A 15,483-nucleotide genomic window follows, 5' to 3' on the forward strand; every position below is an offset into this window, starting at 1 on the left:
TGGGTGGAGACAACTGAGCCGTCAAACCTCAATTCAGCCTTGAGGTCCATAAAATCATTTGCCAGCATATACATCAACACTGTGATGGTGACGATTTATGGAAAAAATACAACCTAAAAACATAAGAAAAACAACTGGCAGACTTTTTTTGGATGTGGATTCATTTATTGCTTTGGATATTTTGATTGAACCAAAACGACATTGCATTCTTGGAAATATCGGACATCAATAGAAAAATAAATAAATGGTACTGGTTATGAAAAACAGACCAAAAAAAAGTAATTAAGCTGCAACACTTAAACGTAAAAAAACATCCTGGAAGACACTGAACAGCAGAATAACCATGTTGAACAATAGAGAAGATACAAAAACGAACGTGTTTCACTGAGCTACAGAGGGAACTTGTTTTGCCAGTGATGGTGGAGGAAGAGGTGGAGGGCAGTTTGGGGCTTTGAGTCCAGGCTTTTTCGGTGGAGGCTTTTTCGGGTTGGCTCCCTGAGCTCGGGGTGCCGGCGTCGGCTTGGTCCCAGCCTCCACCCTCGCTGGGACTGTGGTTGGGGGTGGAGGCACGGGGACTTTCGGCTTGGAGAAGTGAACCGTCACCTGCTCGCTAGCTTTTTTGGTGCCGAAGCATCTTACCGCTGTAGAAAAACAAAAGTGGGGATATCAGGAAGACACTGACCAGCAGTGTTGGGAAGGATACTTTCAAAACGTATTCCGTTACAGAATACAGAATACATGCCCAAAAATGTAATCTGTAACGTATTCCATTACATTAACTAATCTGAGTAACGTATTCTGAATACTTGGAATACTTCCGGTTTGTATTGCATTTTTTAAGTGTATGATTGCGGCGTTGTTCTCTCTCTCCGCCGATGCGGCGATCGCTTCGGCGTCGAGTCTATTTTTTGCGCTTGACGCGAGCGTATCGCTCTAGGAAACACACTGAAAAATGATTTTAAACGATATTGATGACATTTTATATGATATAAATGATAAAGTATGCATCCCATAGTTTGTATTCCCCTTCTGAGTTTTAATTTTACCAATTTTACCGATCACATTATTAAATGCCCCCCTCTGCCCATCCACTACAGACACACAAGCAGTCATAAAGATAAAAAGAGAGGGGGGGGGGGGCGGAGAATACGTAATTTACCCTCGACACCCGACATTGAACGGAGCAAACAGCGGAGAAGTTCTTGAAGATAGATGACATTAAATTGGGACGCTGTTGCAGTTAATGTTGGAGCAACAAGTGACCATATGCTTTTATACTACTGGGTCAACGGGTGAAATTATCAGCGCTTCACGGCGCTTCAGCGTCCGGTGTGAACCCGGCGTGCCTCGCTGGTCTCCTGCAGAGCCATGACAGCGGAGCTCTGGAAGCGCAGGTCGGTCTTCTCTCACCAGGCGCTGGAAGGGCAGCTTGCCGATCAGCAGCTCCGTAGATTCCTGGTAGCGACGGAACTCTCTCAGAGCCTCGGTCCCGGGCCTGTGTCCCGAGCCGGTCGCGGTGAGGCTCTTTCACGCCGCTGGGGGCCGGGCGCTCTTACGGCAGCCCTGGTCTCCAGCTGCTTCCTGGGGGCTTTGCCCCCGGTGGATTTACGAGAGAGTGAATAAACTCGAGAAGTACCATCATGTAATCCACTGATTTCAACAATGTAACTGTATTCTGAATACCATCTATTTATTTTGTAACTGTAACGGAATACAGTTACTCATAATTTGTATTCTAAATACGTAACGCCGTTACATGTATTCCGTTACTCCCCAACACTGCTGACCAGGTTGTGTTTCCTTAGACCGTATATAAACATGGTCTCCACTTCCTCTCACTATCCAGAAATGAAGCCAAGACATCCTGTATACGAACGCTGCCATCTTGAGCATTTGGAGCCAGAGACTGCACAGCTGCGATTCACACACTTGACCAATGGCAAGTCAGTCTCAGCTGTCAATCATGATGTCTCGCCCCATTTTTAAAGCATTAGTTCATCAATTAAAACCAAATTAACTGGGGAAAAATGAACACTGAGACAAACATAAGTGTGATAAGAAATACCTAAAATGACAGTAATCGTCATTGAGAAAAATGTATTTGATAATGTGTACTTTGAATTTTTAGTTTGGTCTATCTTCCATCCACTTACATGGATGAGGCTGGTTTTATGACCTGTACTGTAGCCAGCCACCAGGTGGAGATTGAGATAGTTTGGCTTCACTTTTGGGAAGCTGACATTTCGTTCAACTTTCTTTAACGGTTCTGTTCAGAAAGCAGAGATTAATGTTTCTTCCACTGTCCACTAAATGTACCTTTGATGGTGAAAATGTAAATCTTATACATCACATCACTCCCGTAATTATCACAAATGACCATAATGTCAGCTGTTTAAAAGCTACATCCCAATTTCAAAGAGTATCTTTAGTGATAAATATCTCAGCATAATATTCCTAGATTATTATCAATGTTTAAACAAAAGAAAATCCAACATTTGTCGGATTGCTAAATGGTGTTGCATTTCTGTTGGATTTATTTAGGGCAGGGAAGAGACACCATATAATGTAACAGAAAGAGTTGGTAAGAAAGAAAGGGTCTCAGTTTTGTAGACTGACAAACGTCACATCAGGAAGAAAAGACTAAAGGGGGAAAGTTTTTCAACCTCTTCTCGGCTCTGAGTTAGTTACAATGACGCATGACACGAGGGGTTGATATTTTGGTCAGTGGTCTGAGTCTTCCTGTTTCCTGTGTACTTCCTGGTTGCCATGGCAAGTGGTAATTTATTTTCTCTCCCTCGAAAAAACCACAGAGTTGATTTTGTGAGAGGAAAAGGGTAGAAGTGAAGAATTTGTACCCGACGTTACACAATAGAAGGAGATATAAACAATGAGGCCGGTCTGAAACAACAATGAATGATGGGACTGCTGCTTCTCTAGGAAAAAAGTGTTGGGCCACTTAAAGGGGAAGTCCAAAATTTTACACATGACGTTTACTTATGAGAAATGCTACTCAATTTGTGAGAACTGTTACTCATGTCTTCAAAGGATCTGTGAGGTGATGTCTGAAAGGGCCTGTATTTTACACCTTTTGGGGATTAAATGTGAGGTATCAGTATCCCTAAGATGATATATCATTGGTTCAAAGTCGAAAAAACTGCTGCAATGTGTATTTCCATGTCCTCTCTTCTGCCTCTCTCTGGAGCTGCAGACAGAACAGCCTTCACCTGCCTCTTGAGCCCCTCCTCTGATTGGCTGACGGCACTTTGAGTGACACGCAACCAGACCTAGCTCTACTATCTCTGGTAAACACAGCTGAGAGACATGTTGGTATGTTTGGATACAGCCACATATTTACATTCGGTTACAACAGGATGATTCTGAACCTTAAGTTACACCATCGTCTTGTTAGTTCAAGTTTTAGCAGGACATTCGGCCAATGTAGGAGTAATGTCTCACAACTGAGTTTCAATACGGAGCAACGTCTACATGACGTTTCGATAACATATGTCTTAGAATGAACTGAGTGAAAAAGTCTGCGGAGTTACTGTTTACATACTTTGAGGGTACCTACTGACGCCCTTCAAGTATTTACGGATAGTAAAACCCCAGAACTACTACTACTACTCTTAGTTTAAGTACAATTTACTAGCAAAATTTGAGTATATTTTATACCTGAGGGTTCAAATAGCCAGTAAAAGCTACTTAAGTATTCTTTATCTACCGAGTCTTAGTAAGTAAACTTTGCTTGAGGATTTCCAAAGTAAAAAATTACAAAGAATTTCTCTGTGAGAATTGTTACCAAGCTTTTGTTAAGTAAATGTCACTCCAAATTTTTTCTAGTGCAACTTGAGTAAAATCTGAGTGAATCCTTTAGATCTCATACACAACTCTATCTCTTCGGACATAATGTTAGACTCAGAGGACTTTGACTTACGTTTGTACGGGGAGGAGATCTTCACCGATGCTCTGGGAGAGTGTGAAGGTGCCTCTGAAATCGACTCCAGCTGGCCTTGATCCGTGCACTGCTTCTGGGTGGGGCTCCTGTTCTGTCCAGCGTTTGCCGTTGATCCCGCAGTGGAAGTATTGGAAGCCAGAGCGGGGTCGGGAGCAATTGATGATAAGACACTGGACGTGGTGTTTTTATGGGTTGGTGCCGTTGGTGCAGCTGCAGGGCGGGACCATGTGGAGGAGCCACTGCGACTCACAGAGCCAGATTTCATCAGGAAGAAGGCGCCACTGTCCTGAGAGGTTGTGCTGATGGAAAGAAAAGGATGAAAATGTCTAGTTAGTACATAAACCTACCTTCAGGTTGTGACAGTAAAAGGCAGTCATTTTATTGTCAATCCATTCATTATTTAAGGCTTAGCTGCGAATAGGGTTCTGACATAAGGATACCTGTTTGCCTTGGAGAGTGGGAGGTGATAGGATGAGCAGGAGGAGGTACTGGATGAAGAGGAGACTGCTCTGCTCAGTTTCTCCTTTTCTGAGACCGGAGACGGGCAAACAGGAGCAGGAACGGTCACATCTGGGAACTCAGGGAGTTCTGGTATCTCAAAGGATATAGCTGACCAAAACAAAACAAGGACATTGTTTTTGCGACATCAAATAGACAGCTTTACATTGTACAGAATAAATCCTGTTAAATTGAGTGATGATGAGTTTGCTGCGATGTGAGAATACAGTGACATTGATAAGAATAACTCTGATTACAAATCACAGATATTTTATATTATGATTACGTGTTCATTTACTGCATTTTTGTTATGTTTTCAAACATATCAAAACAGAAGAACAGAACACACATAAAATATGAGGAATTATGAATGCCTGTCGTTATAGAAACCTGTAGATTTTGCAGATGCACTGCAGTCAGAGCAAGTAATAAAAAGTTTAGGAATGATTTTTAATCTTATTGAAATCTTGCTGAACTGTTGTTTTCTTTATGCAATGTGGTTTCTCAACCAGTCAAACTGGGCAACTGTCCCAATGCTCTTAACCTGAGGCCTAAGGGCTCACGGTTCATTGTGTGGATTATGGTAATTTATTTAATGAGAAACTGAAATAAAAAAAGGGATGACAGGGATACTCAGGTGGCAACTCCATAAATTCATAATCTTAGGATCCCGACTTCATTAAACAAAATGTGTATCATAGTTTTAGTGTCACTGCTGTAATCTCTTTGTGAGATTTACCTTATCATAACTGAGAGAATTTTTTAAAAGGCCAAACTGCAAATGTCATAACTTAAAAATAAGTTCAATTTAACCAGAAGCACCCTGACATACCTTCAGGGAAGAGGCTGGAGCAGTACTGAATAAGAGGCTCCATAACTGTGACCACCTGAACTGAAGAAGCTGACGCCATGTCAAACAGAGCAGCTTCACTATAGAGACAGAGAGAAGCAGAGGAAACAACAAGAGGTCAGAATGAAAGAATATGACATTGTCACTGCTCTGCATAGAAAGCAGCTACATCACAGACCTGGTATTAACATCCGTCCTGAGACATCTGATCTAAATGTGTCAACGCTAAAAATACAATTCGTTATGACACTGTAGTGAGTCAGAGGCCGTCGACTGAGTAGGCGACTTCCATATGTAGCCTCAGAATGTGGTCTGAGTGATCAGATCTCAGGATGCATTAAGGACGCATTTGGGTGTGTTCAAATTTGTTCTCAGAGTGGTCAACTTGTAATCTGATCGCATGGGATGGGTGTCACCAAAACTCTTCTGTGAGCAGAAGTTCTGGTTCATGAAACCGATGCTCTATTGAAGATTATGAAAGAGGAAGGAAAGGCAAAACAGGGAACATGAATGAGAGGAGTACGTTAACAGTACACACGGTATGAAGAAAGTACGATGAGTCATTTCATGCGTACCCTTCAGCTCGGGGCCAGAGCAGGTTGGGCCCCAGGACGATGGCAATGTTTCTGGGGGTCATCTTGTTCACAGCCTCCCCCTCAGACAACAGAGACAAAAACTGGACCAGATACCTGACAGAGAGAGGAAAACACAAAGTACACTGGGTGAGTGAAGGAGACATGGGAGTTCAGTGAGGATCAGTCTACAGCCTACCCGGTTGAATAAAAGGTCCTTTAAAGGGGACATATTATGCCCATTTTAACAACAAGTTGATATTGTTCCTTGGGGTCTTCATGAAAAGTCTGTAACATATTTTGGTCAAAATACCAAAAGGATCATTTAAAACAGCTACCCTGTTACGGAAGCTCATATGCAGTCACTCAAGCATGACGTTTCTGACTTAGAGGAACCATAACAAATCGCGGGAGTTGTTTTTTTCCAGAGTTTTCAGGTCGGTAGACATGCCAGATACCCAAATTAACGTGTAGCAGCACTACAAAAGTGGAATTTTCATAATATGTCCCCTTTAACTTAAGATAGCTCCCAAAAAGTGAAGTCAAACTGTCTTGAACGCCACCTGGTAAAAGTCATAAATCCCACTCGTCCATGTTAGTGAATGGGACATTGACCAAACTAAAATAGTCAGAATACACGTCAAATCATTTTTTCTCAAAGAAGGTTTCTGTCCTTTCAGATCCATTTTTATCACACTGATTTATGTTCAACGGCTCCTTTGCTGTTGTATTTTGCATTAGTTATTTGATGTTAAAAACAAAACGGCATGAAACGTCATGATTGACGGCTGACACTGAGAAACAATGTGTATTTGTGGGACCTTGCTACCGCGGCTCCATCCACATTTTGGAGTGTTCAGACTCAAATGGTGGCATTCATATATTTAGCATTATTTCTGTAAAGGAAGAAGTGGAAAGGTGTCATCCATACAGTCTATGGTGGGCTAAATGGTCAAGTTAAAACAATTATAATATTATAAATAATGATAACAATGTCAAAACCACAAGATGTACCATGTTGACCTGTATCTGGAATATTTTGGTTTCATTTTTGTACAATAGGGGGAAGTGGAGGCACACAATCCATCTATATTGTGTAAGTTTCATAACTGCTAGGATTTGCTAATAAAGGTAGCACTATACACAAAGTTCCACAAATGATAGTGCTACATGAGGGATCCCCAAAGCCAGGAACCTTTTTTGCCCCTGAGATGGAAAAGAAAGAGACATTTCTTCATGTGGAAGAAAAAAACATGAGTAGATTGGGCACAAACCTGAGGTTGTTGTAGTTGTCAGGTGGCAGTTTCCTCAGCAACACTTTGAACTGCTCCAGTTTCTCTGTCAAGTCTTTTTCCCTATGAAGATACAGATCATACTCATGACACAAAGCTGAAACCACAGTAAGATGAAAAACTTTTCGAATGTAGATATTACACACACCCAGCTGCTTTGAACCAGTCATTGTAGAGTTCAAATGTCAATAGGGGCTCGGGCAGTTCTCGAAGGTAACACTTCAAAGCTCCTGTCACCAGATTCAGAGACAAACAGTCCACAATCACAGCAGAGTTGAATCAGTTCAAGGTAATATATACGGAGTTACTCAATAATGTTGGACAAACAATGATAAAGAATAACACGAGGCCCAGCTGAATTCCCTATCAGCTTGTTAAAATAGATGGATTTTAGTATATTACTCTAAAACTTCTCCAGTACACAGGAAATTATGTATTTCCCATTTGTGGAAGTTATAGCAGGGGCTGAGTGAACAGAAGAGGAACAGTGATATGAGCAGTGAAAGTCACGTTGGCTGAACAGACAAAGAAACACCCGTGACAAATCTTTACCGGCCACAGCGTGAGGGTCAATTGTGAACTCGCTGTGATCCACGTTCCCTTGCTCCAGGCCAGTCTTCAGCCTCTTCACCACTGAGGCTGCCGCCGCCAAACGAAACAGGCCCTTGAGTGGCAAGTGAGGAAAAGGAGAGGGATTAGGCGGGAGAGCCAGAGATGGCGGTAAGCATAGATATATATAAAGACTAGATGTCTCGTTCGATGGAGCCGGACGTCCCCACATGGCGGGCATCTTGCCAGAGGCAGCTCGCTCACCCATAACATTGTGTTGGTAGTGGTAAATAACCATAACTTGCTCAATTTTCAACCGATTTTTAAACGGTCTGGTTTGATATAAACGTCATGAGATGTAGTTATGACACTGCATAAATTATTCAATTTTTAGAAAATAACATAATTATTCATAAGTATGCAGTGTCATATCTACATCTCTGACGTTTATAACAAACCAAACCTGATGCACAGAGACCGAAATCAGAGCAGTAGTTGTCAAAGTACTAAACATAATATCACATTTGCTGTAAAATATACTGATTGATTTGCTTTAGCATCAGTACTTCCTTCAAGTTCCCTTAGCGGAGATGCTAAGACAATTTGATTAAAAAGTTTACAGCATTTAGACGCACTTTTTTGTCTGAATTTAGAAAAAGAATGTACAGGTTATCCAAGCCTTTATTTCTTTAAAAGTTGAACTGCCTGATTGGCTTCATCTGGGTTCATAGATAAATACAGCTGGGTGTCATCTGCGTAACAATAGAGATGTTTGTGGGGCTCTCTCATAATATTGCACAAAGGAAGCATACATAGGATAAAAGTATCGGCCCCAGTACAGAACCTTGTGGAACTCCATGAGAGAGTCATCATTGTTATCATCACCAAAGCGGAATCTGATCAGTATTAAACCAGCCTAGTGCTGTTCCTTTAATCCCAAAAACATGTCCAGTGTTTAAGGCCACTGCCTGATTTCTCTTTCATCCCATCAGTCCTACCTCCTCTCTCATGCCCGTCCTCAGGAGCATGTGAATACACTCCTCGATGGGTACGGCGATTTCTCTGTCTGTTATGGACAGATGAGACAGCAGAGGCTCCCCGTAGACTTTCTGATTGGAGAGGCCCAGTGCTGGCCCTGCACAATCAGACACAGCACACGGAGGAAATGAGCACATGCAGAAATATTGCGTTGACAGTGCAGGAAATAAATGCTCAGATGAACATTGGACACACACAAGTTCACCATTTTGACTGTGATTCTCTTTGAGCTCGCTGATGTTTTTGTCCAGGAACTCGTGTGAATCTTTGTGGTATTCTGCTTGCAGTTCGAGAAGCTACGATTGCACAAACAAGAGAGGTGGTGGATATGAGAAGCTGCATGAGTAAATACTACTAGCTTAGGCAAAGTTTTTGCAAAGCCTGCAGATTTAATTTTGTTTGCACACTTTTGAATTAATTTAGATCTATCACAACTGCAGCTCACACGAAGGAAGTAGTTGGCGTAGTCATCTTCTTTAGTCGCAAAGTGGTACAGATCTGCAGAGTACTGGTCCTGCAGAGACAGAAAACATCCAGAATAAACCATTGACTTTACCATAGTAGTGGTGGTCCAGTCCCTTTCTCAAGGACACAAGGTACTCTTACCTTGATGCTCTCAAACTTCCTCCGTGCTTCTTCCACTTCCTCCCGAAGCCCTTCCTGCTTTGCCTGGGCGCCGGTGCTAGCCTCACTCCTGGCCACAGGTACACACAAACATGTCTCCAGGTTCAGAGGACATTACATTGCTGTCCTGGATTGCCCTGGAGACTTACTCTAACCTTAACCATAGTTACCCTAAACACATTTTCACCTTAAAAAATTAACGGTATGCCGACTTTTTAATCCCCATAAGGAAGAGAAGTCCCAATTATGTGACTATATAAATTGATTTAGGTGACACTCACCTGTTTTTTGCGTTGTTCCAGTCTGTAGTGAGCTTTGCAAAGTGCTTCTTGTTTCTGAGAATCTCTGGTAAATCTTCCTAAAATGAAACCAACAAGGGTAAAATGCTGAGATTATACTTTGGGAATATTTTCGGGGCTTTTCGGTGTTGACTGAGCTTTACATGTGTGCTTTATAAAATACCAATGAGCTAGTCAAACTCTTTGAAGTGAACACATAATAGATGGAAACCATAGCATGAGCACTCGATATAAAGGTAGTACAATGTTGTACATGGTCACAAGGGAAGGACAGAGTATTTTTAGACACAGTGCAGCTGTGGTTAAAAGCTTTTAGTGGTTCATGAGAAGTGTAATGGACGTTTCTCTTCGGCAGCCACTGTCTCACCTCGCTGAGCTTGTTGAGCGGCACTAGGACTTCTTTTTCCAGTTTCATTTCAAAGTCAGCTAGCATGCTGGCTAGCATCTTCTCCATGAAACAGCACATCTCCAACACCCTCCTGCCACACACACACACACACACACAAATAGAGCTCATTCGCAACTTCTGTTAGAGTGAAACCAAGAAACACATTTGCATTAAACGTTGGGTGTAGAAAAGAAACCATCAAACACATACTGTAGAGCGCCTGCAACAAGAACTGCAAACTAAATATTCTGATCTCACATGAGACTTCCTCTACAAAACATTTGATGCATCATTAGACAAAGCAAGAGACATGATACTAATGGCAGCTCATCTCACTTCTCTGTCAACTCTCTATGACTATAAATAAACAATACACAGTAAACAGAGGGTCTACACAGGCTGGGGGATCCAAAGTTAAGGCACAGAGTGAGTATGTATGGACGTATGGACGGATGGATGGATGGATGGATGGATGGATGGATGGATGGATGGATGGATGGATGTGGTTCATAGCTGTCACCTGATAGAGGACTCTGCGTCAAAGTCTTTGAGGCTCTCTGCCATGCTGACCGACAGCAGCATCAGAGGGAGCTTTTTCTACGGAGAGAGAAGTGGGTGTGACACCTGTCAGCAACCAATCAAATTTGTTTGCAGAGATGCTGTGGATGTAGTGAGTCTCCAAGTGTCTGAGTACCATTCGTTTCTCAGAGTCCAGCCCGGACTGACTCTGCATGCAGCCCTGCAGCTTCTTATGAACGACCTGAGCCGCCTTTTTGGCTGGTTCCACCCGCTGCTCCACCTTCATTCATTTATTCAGCCACACACAAACACACAAATACACAAATAATGATTTTTGTACCTCTCATTTTAACACTACAATCCGAAAATACTGGCAGAATCCCTCCCTGTAAACTATGAGAATTGAGACATTTATAAAACTGTTATAGAAAGTTATGAGAAAACTGCCTGAAAATAAATGTATTGTAATTGTAATGTTCAGACAAACAGTAATTTAAGTGCAGTAATCTGCTTTCTGGATGTTTTCTAAATGAATGTCTTCTAAAGCTCATTGAACAAGACGTTTATATAAGAGTACCAACAAATACACAGACAAAGCAGTGACTATAATTGTATTGTTATTAATATGTTATTGATGCTGGTATTACTCACCAGTACCAGGTCCGCATGTAGTTGTTCAGTGGCATCTTGTGTCCTGGTGATGTGACACAGTGTTGGTCAGTGAATGTAAACACAACAAGTGCCCAAATGAACAATACCAACATTCAAACGTGGTTTTGTTAGAATTTACAGAAATCTAGTTTTTTTATTATTGTCCTATTGAATTGCTGATTATTTTCTCATTTAATCTCATCTATAAAATGTGCATATGTGTGAAGTGCTAACAAGTGCTTCCTTCTCCTCTTCCTCCCACCAACACTGCCTCTTGCACAGTAGTTGTGTATCCCATCGATACAAACGCTCAACCAATCGCAATCATAAGATAATTTTTATCATCAAATAACTAATTAGAATTGCCACTTGGACGTACATCAATGTGATAATAACATACACAGCAGAAAAACCTATTTGAGAAACACTTATTTGACGTGCACTTTAACTTTTTAGTTTGATCCATATCCCATGTATTACCATGGAGAAGGCTGGGTTCATGACCTACACTTCAGCCAGCCACCAGGGGGCTATCGAGAAACTTTGGGTTCACTTTTGTGCCACCGTCATGTCATCCATCATTATATACATATTATATACAGTCTATAGCAGTGCATATGACATCACAGCAGGCAGCAGCTGGTTACTGAACTAAGCTGCAAACTGGACTATTTCCTGGCCAGGTGCATTGAGATCCCCTTGCTCAGAGTCTTTATGCTAATATGAGTTAAGTAGAGGCTGATGCTAACTTCACACGAGTAACTTATGACCTATAAGAAATAATCAGCAAATATAAACTAGTATTATTTGGCCAACAGTGGCAGGGTTGAAGAACTTTTTTTCGGCCAGTCTGACAAACAACACAAAGCCAACCAGCTGGAACCGGAGTGTGAGGGTTGTCGTTGAGGTTTAGTGCAGCACCAGCTCTGAGAGGGAAATGACGGTTTAAGACCACAACCCTGTTTCACCTCCGCTGTGGCATGCAGTCGTGGGGAAGAGTGGGGGAAAGAGATCAGCACAGATGACGCACAACACGTGTCTCTGCTGCTTTGAGAACATCTTTTAGTTTGTGATGCACCGAAAGGAAGCACAGACCCGTTTGAAAAGAGGTCAGGTGAGCTGCAGCGTGTCCCAGTGTGTACAGTACGTTCTTAATCTCCCCAAGGAACCTGACATCTGACATTTCAAAACACAAAGAGGAGGAATTCATGAGGCTCACATCAGTTCCTCTGATTCTTTTGGAAATGCTTCACTCCACATAGATTACAATTACATCCCAAATGTGGTGGTTGTTTATAAGGGAAGTTGAAGCTAAGGCTGGAAATCCAGGAAAAGATAAAGAAAGCAGGCCACACTTTTAGAAGACTGTAACCAATACATCCCACGCCAAACATATCTATTAGTTTATACGGGGGGGGGGGTATATGGGGGGAGCAACATCACCCCAGAGCAAGTTGACCAGCTCTTGTTTTTGCACAAGAATCTAAACATACCCAAGCACTAGCTTTGTATCGCCTACATGCAAACAACAAAAGCCTTCTTTTTGTTTATTTCAAAGTTTATATTTTAAGAAAACTTTCATTCATTCTATTTAATTTACCTTTTATTTATTGTTTAAAAGTAGCCTAGGTGGCTTACATTTCTTAATCTGTCAGTTTGTGTGCAGTTGACAGGGGCTATACAATAATAGGGCACATCTTATTTATTTTCTCTATTGGCTGCCCGGCAGTCTTAAGTTAATGTTAATATTTGAAATAAAACTAGTAAAGCTCTAAGTGAATTTGACTGTGTTGTATTTGAAGGTATGATTCAACATTTTTCCATGGTCCAGTACTTAAAAAAAAAAAAATAACCAAAAGAAATCCCAGGAAATCGTAATACCGAATCGCAATACTTACAAAATCGCAATACCCACAGAATCGCAATACATATCGTATCGCCACCTAAGTATCGTGATAGTATCGTATCGGGAGGTCCATGCCGATTCCCGTCCCTAATATACATACTGTACTTTACATGTGGATACTAAGAATGTGTGTGCTACTGGGCATAATGTCTCCACACGTCTTTATCTCACCAAAAGTCACCGAGCTGGAGTAAAGTGAGAACTGGGTGGAGGGGTGTTTGTAGCTGAAGTGCATGTTGCACTGCTGCAGATGCATGGTTTGTAGGTCTTTTATTAGACACACACCCACACAGCAAGAGAAAACAAGACAAAGTGTGTCATGTATGGTGTCGTCACCCACACCGTTTCAAATGTCAGTCCCTGTCATGCAAAACTCTCAAGACCCGAGGTATTCGACTCGTGTGGCATCCAAATATCTGAATCAAACTGACACCAACTCGTGAGCCAGGCACAGACACATTTGCTCAGAGATGAGCGGCTAAGATCAAGATTTTTCGATTATCTACAGACAGAAAAACGAAAACAGTGATGAAAATAACACAAACCAAAAAAAATTGCAATAATCTATTTACGTTGTGTCATAATTTCGTTTCCTGTTGCAGAAATGTCTCACACTTGTCCCCTCAGATTTGCTGAACCGCTGTGGTGTTCATGCGTGGAGCAACCTGAGGTTTCCCATAAACATCAGCATGTGTCTCTTTCAAGAGGAACCAGCCACTGTAGCATTCCTGCTAGACACACTTCCCACCGACGTGTTTGCAAGAGTGAAAATGAGAACACGGAGACCAAAGCAGAATTGAACGTTTCCTCAAAGCAGAATAGCACTGAAATGAAAACTTCTCCAGCATACTGTGGCAGGTAGTTAGCTCTGGATTTGATGAAAATGAAAGACACGTTCACGGTTTTTATACTTAAAATATTACAAATGTTTTTTTGTGTTGTAGTATCAATAGCCCTGACCGCCTCCCCAGTATATGTTAAAGCTTATTTGACCCCTTTCCATTCCTAGATCCCTCAGACCAGCAACTCGGTCGAGACCATAGACTGTAAATAAAGATGGACAACATGGCCGCTCTACAAAGGTGAAGCCACAAATTTTGGATTTCCCCCAAGAGTCTGGCTGCAGTCTAGCTCTTAAACCCCAGCCCTTCCATGTTAGTGGATGGGATATGGACCAAATTAAAAAGGAACAAAAACCAAAGGGGGAAGAAATAACTTCCTTGGTACTAGCTTAGCTGGATGTTGTAAATGGACATTTGACTTAAAAGTCAAATTAAACATCAGATTCATTTCTCAAATAGGATTTCTGTCCTATTAGGTACTTCTTGCAACACTTGAATGAATGTTCATTTTACATTAAGTTTTAATTATTCATTTGATGGGGTGAATCATCTTATAGACAACTGAGACTGACTCACGATTGGTCAAGCTGTTCCATCAGAAAGATTATTAGTATGGACGTAGCCTGAAAGTGAAAGTTTCCTCCAGGAATTTTCCAGATCACACTCGCAACAGTTAATGCAAATTCAACTATCCACCGATCATTACATTCCTTGTTCCTCTCCCATTGACATGCTCAAGGTTAAACTCAACTCATTTTTTTTTTGCCTTGTATTTGATTTTGATTTTACACTTATATTTGTTTTTATTGTACAACACTATTAAATGTGCTTCATAAATAAGCTTGACATGAAATGACCCGTACTTTGATTAAAAGTTAGATCCTTGAAGAAAACTTCAAAGCTAAATATTTTTGCTGAACTGAAACAACTGTTGCGAGCAGATTGAAGTTACAAGGTCAGTCAGACGAACTCTTTTGCAGCACAATCTAAAAGTTTGTTCATAACAATCTAGCGAGTCAGATTTCCACTTTTAATTTAAGAGTTGAACATTGTTTGATTTCTTCTCTCACTAGTTATAGTGTCACTTGAAGCATCTGCTTTTAACTGCCACTATAGTCTCAAGGTCACGTGTAAACCATGACACAAACATAAAATCCCAGAATAGAACATATGAGTTTCTGGTTGAAAGCCCTTGAGTGTGGGAAAAACAACTTTCTAAAACTCAGAGGAAGTTTCAGATATTGCCACTTACTTTGCTGCAGAGCTGAGCTGCTTCAGGATGCTCAGAGACTGTCGCAGCATGCCTGCACCGGAACCCGACCAGCTTCTCTACCCCGACCACCACCTGAGACCTGCTCAGTACCCACAAAGTGTCCACAACACGTCCACGCAGGGTCCAGCCGTGCTACTTCATCAGCTGAGGAAGGTACAACACCGGCCTCTGGTCTTCTCTGCCTCTGTGTGTTTGTGTATGCGTGTTATTGCCGTCAGGATTCGTTC

The 15,483-nt window shown here is 41.6% G+C and overlaps 1 protein-coding gene across 1 annotated transcript; it reads right to left on the minus strand.

Annotated features, from left to right (window-relative positions):
• Positions 1–175: 175 nt before the first annotated feature.
• Positions 176–15,483, minus strand: sh3bp1 (SH3-domain binding protein 1). The gene is made up of 18 exons (XM_061094993.1): positions 15,236–15,483; positions 11,236–11,278; positions 10,760–10,864; positions 10,586–10,662; positions 10,045–10,156; positions 9,660–9,736; positions 9,361–9,448; positions 9,200–9,268; positions 8,960–9,050; positions 8,715–8,851; positions 7,720–7,831; positions 7,316–7,397; positions 7,150–7,230; positions 5,879–5,992; positions 5,286–5,383; positions 4,396–4,564; positions 3,935–4,254; positions 176–641 (listed from the first exon to the last, which is right to left on the minus strand). Exons 1-18 carry the CDS (start codon positions 15,283–15,285, stop codon positions 382–384), a joined length of 2,085 nt encoding a protein of 694 aa, XP_060950976.1. The 5' UTR covers positions 15,286–15,483; the 3' UTR covers positions 176–381.

The sequence above is a fragment of the Limanda limanda genome, chromosome 21, assembly GCF_963576545.1.
Source record: "Limanda limanda chromosome 21, fLimLim1.1, whole genome shotgun sequence".
In the NCBI taxonomy this organism is placed as follows: Eukaryota; Metazoa; Chordata; class Actinopteri; order Pleuronectiformes; family Pleuronectidae; genus Limanda; species Limanda limanda.